The 15,149-nt window shown below is 31.4% G+C and overlaps 1 protein-coding gene across 1 annotated transcript in view; it reads right to left on the bottom strand.

Moving 5' to 3' along the window:
• The window catches only part of LOC129224312 (transmembrane protein 135-like), a 32,728-nt gene that overhangs the window by 10,434 nt on the left and 7,145 nt on the right, over positions 1 to 15,149 (bottom strand). Inside the window, exons 5-10 of the mRNA XM_054858749.1 lie at positions 14,166 to 14,231; positions 13,613 to 13,659; positions 12,261 to 12,302; positions 11,093 to 11,321; positions 5,935 to 6,102; positions 4,185 to 4,325 (exon numbers count right to left, since the gene is read on the bottom strand). Of these exons, the coding sequence (XP_054714724.1) occupies positions 4,185 to 4,325; positions 5,935 to 6,102; positions 11,093 to 11,321; positions 12,261 to 12,302; positions 13,613 to 13,659; positions 14,166 to 14,231 (693 nt within the window). The remainder of the gene's footprint in view (positions 1 to 4,184; positions 4,326 to 5,934; positions 6,103 to 11,092; positions 11,322 to 12,260; positions 12,303 to 13,612; positions 13,660 to 14,165; positions 14,232 to 15,149) is intronic.

Genomic DNA, 15,149 nt, shown 5'->3' with positions numbered 1-15,149 from the left:
TGGAATACGGTTTTGGAGCCCCGTTTTTTCTTTTTTTTTTTTAAAGAAATGGTCGCATTATTTCGAACAAAGTCTCAAAAGAGTGCTGGAAATATTTTGCCAGATTTTTTATGGAGCAAATGAAAAATGTCAAACAGTACTTACTATCTTTTTCAACGAAATTAATTTTTTCTAGAATTTTAAACAATCAAAGAATGGATATTTCAAAAAAGCAAAAAGTACACGACACAGATAGAGTCTTGAAAAATACTCGGAAAAACATTTACATGAAAACTTCAAAGGAATTTATAAAACCTTCATCCAACTTTCCCCGCAGGTTAACATTGGATCCGTAGGCTTTCAGACTCTCAGTGGAAAAGCACCCTTAAATTTGCTTATAAAGTAGCATCAATATACATATTTATCTTTCTTTGGATGCACCAGCTCCATTGTTTATGCCTTCTTGATGTAGTGAAAAATAATGGGGGTAGTGCATCCCCAGAAATAGAAATATTCATTAATGCTATATTATAAGCATACTTAAGATCATTTTAATCTTAATTATATCCGTGAATTAATTTGAGTAACACGGAAAGGTTCCTCACTGAAGGTCTGCGATGCAACTTTACGCAAAATGCGATACTTCCTTTTTTTTTTTTTAATTTACAACGTGAAATTTTTTTTTTTCGGATATAGGGTTTATAGGTGTGAGTCCTATACTCTGGTTTCATGCCAAAAAATAAGGGAAAAAATTGTAAAACAAACCCCTAGAAAAAAAGGATGGGTTTTGATGATTTTAAAAATATAATAAGTGGTAATACCCCCCATGAGTTAACCAATTTCCTCCATATGTTCTTGCGTACTAACTTAGCACCTCTCTAGCCCCTCAGAAAAGTATTAATGTAGAATATAACGATCCCTTCCCCTCCAAATAAAAATATTGGCTATGAAACTGTCAAAAACTGAAAAAAATTGCGGGTGACATTTCCAAAAAAGTGGGACGTGTGAATGGAAAAAGGTGGTCATATTTGGATTCAGGAGGTCATTTAGCACAAGAATTCACAAGAATTATCTCAGAAGCACTCTTTAAAAACTATACCCTTTCTAAACACAAATCAAATCGTGAAGATGTTTCCAAGCATGTAGTCCTGCCAAGCATGTGGATTCACTTTCAAAAGCACTCATTCATTCCTTCATTGAAAAATGCCTCCGGAAAAGAGGGGAGTAGTAAATGGAAATGGTCGTTTGCGCTAATGATTGTAAATCTTATACACCTCACCCGGTTTTTCCCCTCGAGACCGGTGGGAGGCGTGGCTTAGTAGAGGAATTGAGCTTTTTCGAAAATATTTCAGATGGTTGGAACACCAATATTTTTTTAGAAATGGTCGCATCATTTCAAACTTAGTCTCAAAAGAGAGCTGGAAATATTTTGCGTGTTGGGGTGTTCTTAAAATTTCGATAGCACGATTTGCAGCTTTTTTTACAGAGCGAAAGGTCCAACAGTACCTCGTTTTCGAAGAAATTCATTTTTTTTCGAATTTTAAAAAATCAAAGAATCGACGTATCAAAAAAGTAAAAACTAAATTACACAGACATAGGCTTGAAAAATACTCAGAAAAAAATTGACCCGAAAACTTCAAAGGAATTTTGTAAAATAACATTCAACTTTCCCCGTAGGTTAGCATTGGATCCGAAGCTTTCAGACTCTCAGTGAAGAGCACCCTTAACTTTCCTACGTTATAAGTTTTCAACAATTTTATTACCTGCTGCAGTGATATCATTAGATATTTTATATGAAAAAGCACAAAGTAAAATCATTAAAAGTGCTTCAAACATAAAGTTATTAGAACAGTCGAGTCCTGACTTACAGGAGGGATGCGTTCCAAGACCCCTCACGCAAGTCGAAATTTCGCATTGTAGAAAAGGGCAAGTGTAAAAACTTTTATAAACATACCCAATTATTTTTTACAATTGTAAATGCCACCTCATACTGTTAGAAACTATTTCTTAACTATACATTACTGCTTCTTACATAAAAAACTGAATTTTTATTCATATTTTAAATTTAAAAAAAACTGTTACGATGCATAAAAAAAAGAAAAAAAAATCAACGGGAAAGAGAGACATAAAACAAACCAGTACGGTAGGTACAGTATGTAGTAAGAAAAACAAATGCTCGATGTTTTTACTGTACAGAAGATCCAGTAATGATATTTGTAACTTAAAAAGATGAAGATGATGATGATTTATGCTGTGTGATCAAACCGTTACTTACATATTTTTAAATACACAGTACAGTTGCTTCACTAGTTCTTTTATAATGGTTCTACATGGCAACACCCCTCTTCCTGGTTTCTTAAGATTCACAATACAAGAGCAGCTTCCATTTTCATAATTTTTAATGAACTATTACGGATTTCCTTTTCCCTGACTTTTAATCGTATATATGGACGATTCACTAATACCTAATTGTTGTGCTACTTTGAATGAATTTTATAGTTGTTCAAGCACATAATATTTAGCTTTTCTTTCACTGTCAAAAAAAAAAAAGGAAAATGAGGAGTAGTTTTTTGTATAAGCGACGTATCTGATTAGTACGGTGTGGGAACTTCCGCTCTCAGTGATGCTAAAGGGATGAAAGTCCATTCACAAAAAAAAAAAAAAATTAGTAGTCAATAACAAAGCCGATACTTACAGACCGCGATTCCCTTCCAAAAAGTGATGCTAAAGGGATGAAGGTCCATTCACCAGGGTTCATGCTCAATTTGGATAAAAAATTTCCATGACTTTTCCAAGACTTTTTCATGACTTCATAAAAAATTTTCATGACCTTGTTACACGAAGAGAATAGTACTATTAAATGCCAAACTTACCAACTTTCGGAAATGGGCTTTCAAAAAACTTTTATGCAAGTGCCACTACCTCATTGGAGGGCACTTACTTGTGACTGAAAAAATATCAGTGCAAGGCAGAAACTAATAAATTACTTCATCATATCAATTCAAGTAAAGTAAAAATGCAATCCACTGATGTTTAAATGTCTAACAAATATTTAATAAATAGGGCAGAATAGTAATGAATAGGACAAAAATTGAATGAGTCATTACTAAGTTACCAATAATAAATTTACTTCATAAAAACATTGCCCTTTGGGGTCCCAATAGTGCATCTACTCACCAATGTAACTGAACAATTTACTATATTCGTTCATTAAAGTAAAGCCACGTTTTTCAGTTTTTTCATTTTTCTAAATCAGATATTTCAGCTGGCCACAAGGGGATCAGTTTTACGAGCTGTATGTTGGGCATCACTGTTTTAGAGTATTAGAATTTCACTATTTCTATGTTCTATTGCCTGACTAAAATCTTCACTTCCTAAAGCATTCAACATATTAAGATAAACTCTGGTAAATTGAATAATGAATTTTTTACAAGTAGTTGAAACGAACTAGGGTGCAATTGAATTACACTTTTTGAGGGGGCTCGGCAAAATCAAGAAAGTGCAAGTCCACTTCTACAGAATATAAAATATAAAAAGGGCAGAAAATAAAGGCGAATTCAAAATTGGTGGTGTCCTAGTAGTAAAATCACATTACAAAAAAGGCGAGCGGCTGTTACAGAAGCAGATGAAATTGGATTGCAAAACTCTGACTTGTTTCTGAGCGTGTTCAAGTTATATGCAATATTACTAAACCACTCAATATTTCTAGTGCTCTTTTAGATATTGTTACTTTCTTACTACTCAAGACATTTTTTCATGACTTTAAATAAATTTCCATGACTTTCAATGAAAATATTAATTTTCCATGACTTTTCCAGGTCTGAAATTTGTTTATTTTTTTTTTTCTATGACTTCCCAGGATTTCCATGACCCGTGCGAACCCCGATTCACAAAAAAAAAAAAAAAAATAATAATAATAATAATAATCAATAAAAAAAGCCGATACTTATAGACCGCGATTCCCTTCCGAAAATTTTCGTGTTGCGGACAAAAAATTCGCGTTATGTCTAAAATTCTTTACTGGTGAAAACATTCGCATTATGGCCATTTCGCGTAAGTCGGATCACGTTGTAGTGCAAGTCGACTGTAATTAACAATGTTTTGATGTAAAACTTAAAAAAAATTGACTAATTTTCAAAATAAATTGAAGTCCATTAACAACACTGATGATTAGAACAGACTGTGCTTTAAAAATTAAAACAAACCTCAACAAGTTTCCATGCTAGGTATAATGACAATGTAGAACTTGGAAAGAATTTCATAAATAATCCACCTAAAAATGCTGCAGGCAAAGCATATACTTCACGGTCTTTGCCGAGGAGCCATCGCAAAAAGCAGCTGATAACCTGAAATTCAAAATTATGGTCAAAAGTATTGATAAGTTAAATGAAATAAAAAGTCATTCTTATGATATACCTAGTAAAATGTGTATTTTTTTCTTTACCTTTTACAGCAAATTTAGAACAGACACAGCTACCCTCATTGCAAAATGAAAATCAGGGAGACTTTTGCTTAGATGCATTTCTTTATGAAACTCCATTTAAGAATTAAGTACCGATTTTTTAATTCAGAAAATATACATGAAAAAAATACACTGCATATGCAAAGTACAAAGGATTAAGAAAATTAATTTTAAGGAACAAAATGAATAAAAAGTCAGAAATGAGCTTGGTACTTACAGATAGAAAAATTCTTTCTTTCATTTTCCTGTACAAATCTTTCAATTAAAACAAACTTTCACAAAACAATAAATTGTTTAATTGCAATATTTTTTTTTTTTGAATATCTTTGTAGCTAAGCAAAAAACACCCTTTATAACGGGGAAATCTTGAGTATTGATAGAACTCAGAATCTTTAAAGTTTTCAAATCTATAACCTTTGATGACTTTTGCCTGTAACTTTTATGACTTACACCTAAAGTACTGAAACTGCAAACTGAAAATTATTCCATCTATGAAATGCAATACAAATAATTTATCTTTGAGTTTAAATTTTATATTTTGCAAATTACCTTTTATGCAAGTATTATTAAGATTCAATTCTAATAATTTTTTAAATTCACATTTCTATAAGCAAGCATTTATTTGTTGCTTGTGACTGTGTTTTCAATTGCTGAGAATATTTTGTATTTTATGCTTAGGTTCCATGACTTTCCCATTTTCAATATTATGAAACTTATTCCCCTACCCATATTGAACCATGTTTGTACAAAATCTTAAGTAAAAAATAAGCTGATACATTAGCTGTTTTTAATTTCAACTTTTAAAAAACCTCTTAACTACTTTGATATATTTTCTGTACATCTCTGGTGGGGTTCATATTCTAAAAGAAACCTCTCCCTGCTCAGTATCCCAGATGTACACATCAACATTACACAAACGTTCAATACACAATCAAATATTTAATGGCTTAATAGTATTACATGTTACAAACACACATTTAAAATCTTTATTGATAACCTGGAATGCTTGTAAAGGAATTATAACAACTGACAAAAATGCAAATGTTTGAACTTTGTTGCAACACCGAACTATATCTACTATGTTTTGTAATCGAGTTTACTAGTACACAATTTTGAAAGAAAAAAAAAAGAAGAAATACTAGTAGGAAAAATTTGGGATTCTGTACAGTGAGTGACGGTGTACTTTTACATTCAGGAATTTACATGTAAATACATAAAATTGTTGATTGAAATGAATGGTCAAATAAGTTTTCTTCAAAGTTTAGGACTTTGAACAAAAATTAACAAAAATTGAAATAAAAACAAAACAAAAATTCTAAGTTATCAAATGATAAATGACATCAAACTTTCAAAATTAGTAAAAAATTTGTTAAATGCAAAAAAAAAAAAAAAAAAAACGAAATTTCAAAAACAAGCAAGTTAAGCAAAACTCGTGCTATGATTAGAAAAAATCTTTTAATCCAGACAATATTTTAAGAAAATGCTTTACTTACCCTAAATGTCCCACCAAAGCCACCTAAAAATAGCCCAAGATTCAAAGTTCGCTTTTGAGTTAATAAACGAAACAAAGCAGATGGATTAGACAATATTTTCTTCCCTAAAGACAGGGAACGTATTCCTGAGAAAGCAAGATATCCTATGAGGAAGGGTCGAAAAAATCCCTGTATAAAAAAGAAAAACATTTAAGATGATATTTTAATACTTTCCTTTTTTCACAATTAAAAAAGCAGTAAGAATACTTTTCTTTCTTGAGAGCAAAGTTCAGTTGCTTACATCAATATTCATTCAAGCACAACATTAAAATACAATCCTACAAATGCATTTTTCTCATTTGGTGAAGAATAATGCAGCACGGCTTCAGAAAAAAACATCCTAAAATGCAAATTGCAGAATGCTATCAAAGAATTCTTTCTTTAAACATAAGGACAAAATTAGTGGTTTACACAAAAAGCGCAAAAAAAAAAAAAAAATTATTTGTCAATTTCAATCTAAAATTCACCTTAAAAAAAAAGAGCATTAAGTAACTACTTAAATATTTTCCACAAAAATTAGAAGGCAGCTTTCACTGACTAATTTAGTACAAATAGACAACTTGCATTCTTCAATGCAGTTAGGATTATTAGTTTTAACAAATTAAAAATACATATATGGCTTACAATTTGAGTAAAAAAAAAGCCACTATTTCAAAAAAGTGGCAACTAATGAAATTATTACTACTAGTCACCAGCGGCTAAGGAATTTTCTCAGCTATGTGCTTCACTGTAGTACTTTACAGGGCTTTCCATTTGAACCTGCAAGACCTTTATTTTTGCAATTGTTAGTCTCTGATGTATACCAGGGTTGCCAGACGTCCCGGACTTCAAGGGACAGTCCCGTATTTTAAAAAATAGTCTTGCATCCCAGGGAACTTCCATATGGGACGGCTTAGGTCTCGTATTCTAGCTAATAACAATATTTTACAATACGAGTCAGTATTTTAAGGTAAAAAAAATAGGTAAAACAAAAAATGTGATTAAACTAATTAGCACCTGTTCCCATCAATGTGGATTTCTACAGGGGAGCTTAAAGTTTCAGCTTAAGTGTACTAACTTTTGGGATGCAAAAAACTTCATTACTATTTAAAGTTTTTGAGTTAATATTAAAAAAAAAGGAAACTTAAAATTGTCTCACTATGCCCCACGCATGGGGTACAATGGGACAGCGTATGGGGCACAGTGAGACAGCATACAAGGCGCAGAGAGACAGTATATAGGGTTGAGTAAAACATAATAAGTTCAACATTTAAAATCAAAATTAAATCAAATTGAAAAACATATTTAAATTTTACCATACATCTTAAAATAATGTTTTATTTTCAAACCGAAAAAAAGATTAATTTCACCTTGCATTATTTCTTTTCATAGGAGCTGTTATCAGCAATTAAATATTTTTATTGGGAACGAATGCAACATCTGGTACAGATGATAAAATAAAAACAGTCACAATGGTTCTAGTTTTCTGCAAAAAATTAATGCACAAGTCTACGTCGTTTTCATCTACCATTAAAACGTTTACAACATAAATGTATTTCTGGTTGATGGCAAATTCTATCAGAACAGCCTCTTTTAAATAAGTTTCTTACGATCCAACTCTTCAAACCCAGAAGGTAGAATTTTGCACATTGTCAGCATAATCTGATAAAATATCAGATCCCCCATTTAACTTTTTCCACCTCATCAGTTGAGTCAAATAAGTTTACATTTTTCTATATTTTTTGACTTTTTTTTTTCATTTCTTCAGTTTTTGTGTTTTATTCATCTAAAATTTGTTTTCCACGATTATCACTTGCAATGATACTTTTGCCCTTCATTACTCAACCTTTTCTCTCTTCGATTTTTGGATATTCTCTGAAACTCTAAGAACCTAAGAAAACACTCACTATTACATTAGGGCTAGAAAGCTCTTTTGTATCAGTTTTTTCTATAATTTATAGATTACTATGATCTACTTTATTCGAAACGCCACTTGGAATCAGAAGGTTGGCCACAAATGAATTTATCATGGAATCGTCAGAAAATGTTCCTATTTTTGCCTCACGTGGTTAAATTTGCATTTTTGAACTGCTAAAAATACCTGTAAGATAAATAAACAGCAAGTTGAAAACTCTTAGAGCATAAAATAAATTTAAAAAAGAAAAGAAAGAAAAATTAACTTGAATTCTGAAATTTTGAATTCAAATTATGTTTTTTGCAATCACGAACTGAGACAGGATCCTACTCATTGGAGTTATTGTTTCTAGAAACAGCTCCTGTCCCCCCCACCCAAGCCTGCCTCTCCTCCTGGGCGGTTACGTGTGCATAGTTGTGTATGTAAGTGTGTAGGCTTGTGTGTGCGTAGACCTGTGTGTATGCATGTAGGCGTGTGTGTGTGTATGAGTGTGTGTAGGGCATGGACGCCTCCGACCAGGAGAAGTGGATAGCTCAGGACCGGAGCAGCCGCGCCACGCCGCCAGCAGAGGACGGTGGGTGGTGGTGCTGCAGAGGCTTCTGGTCCAAGCTGAAAAAGGCACGGAACATCAAAAACAGTCAAATGAGAACAATAAGCAATCGTGATTGCTCAAAAAAAAAAAGTCACTTTTGCATCACAATTCAGGATGGAGCACAGTGAGACTGTCTCACCCTACCCCAACTATGACTGTTTCGCTGTACCCCACTCCACTTTTTTCTTTTTCCACATTTTAGTTTGTTTAAAGCCTATCCTAAAGGTTTTCAATGATAATTAGCTACATAAGTAGAACAATGAAAGTGATCAAATGGCTTTTTTTTCTATTCATAAAAGAAAATGTTATAAATCAATGCATGCGGGAATAAAAAAAAAAAACTTTTCCTGTCTGAAATCAGAAAAAATAACGGTCATTTGATTGCAAACACACAAGCACCAACTTCATATTCCATAATCTACAAGGTCGACTGCTGTAGATTCATGAGTACCTAGCATCATTTGCCAATTATAATTAAAAAATCCAAAAAATAGTTTTGTCTCACTGTACCCCACTTCTCACTGTGCCCCCACTCTCTTCTACTGAACTACGTTCTATTGCTTGCTTCATTCTTTGAGTTACGAGTTCCTCCAAAAATGTACTCAGCCATAAACATACTAAGAGGAATCTTACATGATTGTTTATCATCCCTTAAAAATACACCATAACCAGTAATTGCACTCAACTACGAAATTATTCCCCGCCCCCCCTTTTCACTCTTAGAAGCTTGCCCCCTATTTACTGTTCTTAAATCTGGCAACCCTGATGTATACTTCCAATTTCAAAAATATTCAAAATCAGATGCAGAGTTAAGATAATTAAGATGGAGATTATTTCCCTGAATATAAGTTAGGGGACCTGGAACCCGTGTAAAAAGTTAAATTTTGCATTTTTTGACTCATATTTACTTTTGCTTCAAGTATTCATCTTTATTCCACATCTGATTTTGAACATTTTTGCAATTGGAAGTATACATTTAGGACCAACTGTTGCGAAAATAAAGGTCTTGCAGGTTAAAATGGAACACCCTGTATATAAAAATCCCCCAAATGAAAAATATAAAACTGAATTTCTGGAAGATTTATCACCTTGCATTTCTTTTATTACGAAAAATATTAAAGCTATAGACATTTTATAGATACATTATGGATATAATATTAAAAGTTCTAGCTTGATAAGTTTGGAACATCATCATTCCTGTGTTATTTTATACATAAAAATGCAGTGTCTGTATGTTATAATCACAAAACTGTAAAAGTAGTTGATGGATTACCTTGAAATTTTTACTCAACGTTCTTTTTTGTGTAGAGAAATCCCCTAAAATTCTAAGCTCTTCATAAGAAATAAAATAAAGACATATACTCCCAAATGACTAATATGTATTTTAGCTTATTGTTAAGTGAGAACTGATGTAAATATTTAACCCACTGCCAAAGGACAATAAAAAATTTAGGTCTGCTTTTTGTTGTGAAAATTTTCTTCACTAATTTTTCTTGTTACACATTTCTTGTGTAACACTGCATTTCCATGTATATTTCCTATGATGTAACACATATGATGAAAACATAGCCATGGAAACAACAGCAACAAATGTATTTGCGTCATAATATATTTCCTTGTTTTGTTTTAGTTTAATTTATAATATTTTGCAACATGAGAATTGAAAACCTAGGAAAATTTCAACAACATATTCATGGCAATTTTTCGAATTGTTGACAAAAAGTAGAAAAACATAAGCACTCTGGCACAGCCAGAATTAACTTTAGGGGGGGGAGGAGGGGGATTCATCACATGTATAAACTACAGTATTAGAATTGGCAACATGTGTTAAAAACAAGAGTTCTAGTGGGTTCAGTTTCCACCCCTTCACTGCATCATATACCTTTGTACACAAGTACTGGTCAAAATTTGGAGGCAGTGTATTCAATTTAAGTAGTGTACTAATTATGACTGGTCTAATCAAGTATTGCATAAAATTGAACAATATGTTTCCTTAGTCAATAAATCTACTGGAATACTTCTATTTACTTCCTCAATAATTATCACCAGAGTGAGCCAAAGCTAAGCACCGTTGGGTTTAGCTATTAGTTCATAAAGATAGAAACATGAATCTGATATTTTCACAATAAATTTTCTTCATTATTTTCTGTACAAATTCTAAAAATATTGTGAAGCAAGAGTGAAGTAATTTTAATACAAGTTTTGTCAATACAGCAGTACAATTCTTTCTTGCACGAAAGAATGAACTGAACATTGAAATCCAATATTCAGAGAAAAAACAAGAAAAACAACTTGATGCTTTTCACAGTAATCTGAAATTTGATCATATGGCTGGATTTCATAATTGAAGTTTGACAACATTCGAGTAGCTATTTTGCTAATGTGTGAAAATTCTTTAAAATTTTTTGATACTAGTTTTAAGTTTCAAAATGATTAATAGGATGATGAAAAAAATTAGATGAGTTCATGAGGATATACTGAGTATGTTCATTGCTGGAATCTGCTGTGTGTGTGTGTGGGGGGGGGGGGGGGGGGTTGAAGCTTTTCAAAATGTTATACAAAATTTACTTTGAAATTATTTTTACCGACATTTTTAAAATAAGAAGGTTACATCATACATTAAATTAACCTACCTCAAAAATATATTGCAAACAGCCAGATTTATGAGGACAAGATAAATGCTTTTTGTTCAGAAGCTTGACATTATAAGACTGGGGTTCCCTTTTACTTGATAAACTACACTGATTGTCAACAATAGCTTCTGGGGCTCTAGAGTGACATGAAAGAGCAGGTGGTACTGTTCCATGTTGTAGAGACTTGGATGAGGGTTTACGCTTTGCTTCTTCTTTTCCAAACACATACCTTTTCAAAAAAAATTCAGAAAATCTTCCACAATTAATGCCAAACGTCTAGAAATACATAACCAAAGTAAATAATTGTAATACTAATCAACATATTAATACAATGAGAAAAATTAAAGTATTACTTTATTCATTACCATTTTTTACATACAAATTTAACAGAACTATAAACAGGGGTGATTGTGAGTTCATCAAAAAATACCTGAAAGTCTCAAAGCAAGAACGGAGAGGGGAGGGGGTAATCTTTGGCCCCTATTACTTAAGTGCACCTTTGCCAATAGTATTAAATGTATTAAATAGTTCTAAGTCAAAATATTGTGTGTACATTTGGTTAAATTTTTAATGGGTTACAAAGTTACTTTTGAGCTGGTGTTATGCAAATTATCTTGACATTTGTCCATCTTAAGGCTCTTGCAGGTATTTTTGATGAGTATTGTATAATTTAAAAAAATTGCGGAGGTAGGGAGATAAAAGCATAACAAAAAAAAAACATAATTCCGGTATTTCCGGACATAAAAATACCGGAAATACGTCCGAAAATACCGGAAATTCACAATCATGGAACACAATCACCCCTGTATAAAGTAATTCAAATAAACTACTGTGTGCTAAATTAAGATTTATTTAAATAGGTGTATCAATTAACAAAATATTTCTACTATTGCATGATTGGGTTTAAAATGTAAAAGCAAACCTAATACCTGTATAACAATTAAAAGTTATTAAAAACGAACAAATTAATAGCTTTTTAGAGTTTTTTTTATCATTCCGGCGAGAGGGGATGAAGTTCATAAAGAAGGGGGGAAGTTATTACTTTTTTGATGCTATAGAATTTTAAATGTAATATATTCAAAACCTCTCTAACCAAAACTGCAAATAAATATCAAACTCAAGATAAACGACAATAAAAATTTAGTAATATAACAATGAAAAAACTTACTTGAATCCAACACTCACAAAGTCTTTAGTAAATCCATGCTTCCTGCAAGTCAAAAATGTTTCTTTTAATTCACATTATGCATTTACTTTTGATCAAATATTTCAATTTAATATATTCATACCTAATTTCAATACTATACACATTCACACAAGGCAAAATATATGGGCAATTCTCCATTAATGGGGAATTTTAAGCCCCTTTGTCATCATCCCAAAAACACTGTTAAGAAAACTCCCTGCCTTATTATTTTACTATGCTAATATAGTTTCACAAGATTGAGATGAACCCAGCAAGGAGCAAGAATTTGTATATCAATTTGGACCACCAAAAAATAAAACTCTGTAGCTCACTGGACTAGTAGTCTATTGGGCTTTTTTTTATATACTTAAAAGAAATAAAATATTTGTATATATATGGCAAATTTGTGCGTCTACACTAAGATAATTAATTTTAATTCATTAGAATAAATTGTTTCATTCTGTATGATGACCTCTGCCGTTGGAAATAAAAACATGTAGATGTTTTTTTTTTTTAATGCAAGATCAGTTTAATATTTAAAATATATTAAAACTAATCAACTATGTACAAATTTTAGAAAATAATGAATAGCCTGTGAGCTTTTAAGTTTAAATAGAAATATTTTCAAGCCAAACTTTAAGTGATCCAGTCATACAGCCTGCAGATCAGTATATCTTGATATTTATTAGCTTCAAGGATCAGTAACTTTTTGAAAAGATTTTTTTTCTTTTGGTTATACATGTAACAACATATTCCAATTGAAAAAAATTTCACGAAAAAAAAAAACCGTATGCTTATTTTATAATTGTCTAGCATCTGAAATTTGAAAAATATACTATACAACAAACTATTTCTTACTTCCTGTACATTAAAAAAAGAAAGAAAGAAAAAGAGTCAGTTGAAAGAAAATTTCAATAATTTATTTCAGTAAACTTCTCTTTTCTTGTATCAAGTTGAACTTAAACCTTTTTCTTCATTAAAATCATCATATCTCATATTTTACAATAATATATAATGGGGGGTCTGTATATTGACATGCATGAAGTTATTTTCAAAGTTTGAGCTCCCCTCCTCCACAACTCTTTACCACTCCATATAAAAAAAAACAATAATTCTATTCCATATTATTAATGAGCAAAGTTGTTGTTAATGAATGTTTGAGGTTGTCTTTTAGAAGGTTTTAGATACTGTCTGTGTAACTTTATATTTTGTCTTTGGATTGCTGTTTCACTGGTCTGTGTCCATGGATTTATGTATCTACATTAGCGATAGTTTTTTCTTTACAAAAAGGAAAGGAATTATCATGAATTGCAGTTAAAATTGATATTTCATACCTTATGATATACAAGAAGAAAGCCATTGTTGCACTAAAAAGATACACCTGTAAGATTTTCATAGGAATTAATATTAACTACAAACAAGAAAAGATTCATACTTGCAAAACTTAAAAAATGCAATTTAAAAGCTTACAAATTTCAAACTAAAAAATCCATAATTGTCCTCAATTTGCAAAACTTATTTTTACTAAGCAAATGTACTCACAAAACCAGTGTGTGAAACACATGAAACTTATTTACAATGCATAATTAGGTCCATATAAATAAGACAACTCTGACATGAAAACATTTTTGGAGACAATCAAGTTTTCAGATGACAAAAAAAAAAAAAAAAAAAAAAAAAAAAACTGAACGAATGCTCAGCTTAAAGTAAGCATCTTACTAAAACACTAAATATTAAATCCAAGGTATAAATATGAATTAAAATATTAATCAAGACATTTAAAGTTAAACAAATTAAACATTTAAACTCATTAAGAAGAAGCAATACAGTTTTATGGTTTGAAGCTTGAATAAATGTCCCTCACAAATAATGGTTTAGATAACATACTTCTCCATCTGGAAGAGGCTTCACAATTCCCCTAGCAGTTGCCATTCGGAATAATGTTTCAGAAGCCTGAAAATGTGAAATTTCAATGCTAATCAAATTTTTATGTAATGAAGATACATAAGTAATGTAAAAGTAAACTTAAATAAATATTAAATTACATTGCTACGGGGTGCAAAAAAGTTTACCATTCCTCAAAATTTTGGCCCAAAATTTGTCTGTATTGGCATCTAATTTAAAGAATTATATAAGGCAACTTAAAAACCTCATGCATAATACCTCGCTTGCAGATAGGCAAAAATTGTGGCTGCTACTACCTCTTGGAATGGCCCTATTTGCAAACACAAAAGCAGTTAAATAGTTTTTTTTAGATCAGGGATTAAAGACTTTTTACAATCGTGACATAGATAGCAGTGAAAAGAATTTTCATTGTATGATTGTACATTTTATGTGCTTTACATTACACGAGTGCAGATGTGGATCCAGAGGAGAGCGTTATGAACCAAATATAGCTTAAAGCTGCATTTTGAGGACAATCAATACGTTTCAAAAAAATCCCCTCAGACCCCCTATTTTATGAGCAGATCAAAACAGAATTCTGGATTGGCCCTTGCATGAGTGGAATATAGTAAACCCTCTCCAAGCAACTACTTTCTGAAATGACTAGATGGAAGATACATTTAATAAGCAAATTAACTGTCAGTTTCTTGTTTTTTAAACATCCCATCTATGAAAATTAAAAGGTTCTCTTGATGAGGAAAAAATGTAAAACTTAATTTTATTATTTGTATGGGTGAAACAGTTTGTTGGAATTCCCAGGAAATGATAAAAAAATTTGCTTTTCAAAAAAGAAAATTTTAAATTTTAATTTTGTGAAAATTTTCCTAGAGTACAAAAATGTTTTCCAAACCTAATTTTGCCATTCAGACAATTGCTGCACCCCTGCATTGTAACTTAATCAAAAAATCTTCTATCACTTTAAAATTA

Source organism: Uloborus diversus, chromosome 6 (genome assembly GCF_026930045.1).
Source record: "Uloborus diversus isolate 005 chromosome 6, Udiv.v.3.1, whole genome shotgun sequence".
NCBI classification, from domain to species: domain Eukaryota; kingdom Metazoa; phylum Arthropoda; class Arachnida; order Araneae; family Uloboridae; genus Uloborus; species Uloborus diversus.
Note: the sequence above shows the minus strand (reverse complement) of the source record. Positions and strands in the feature narration are given on the sequence as shown.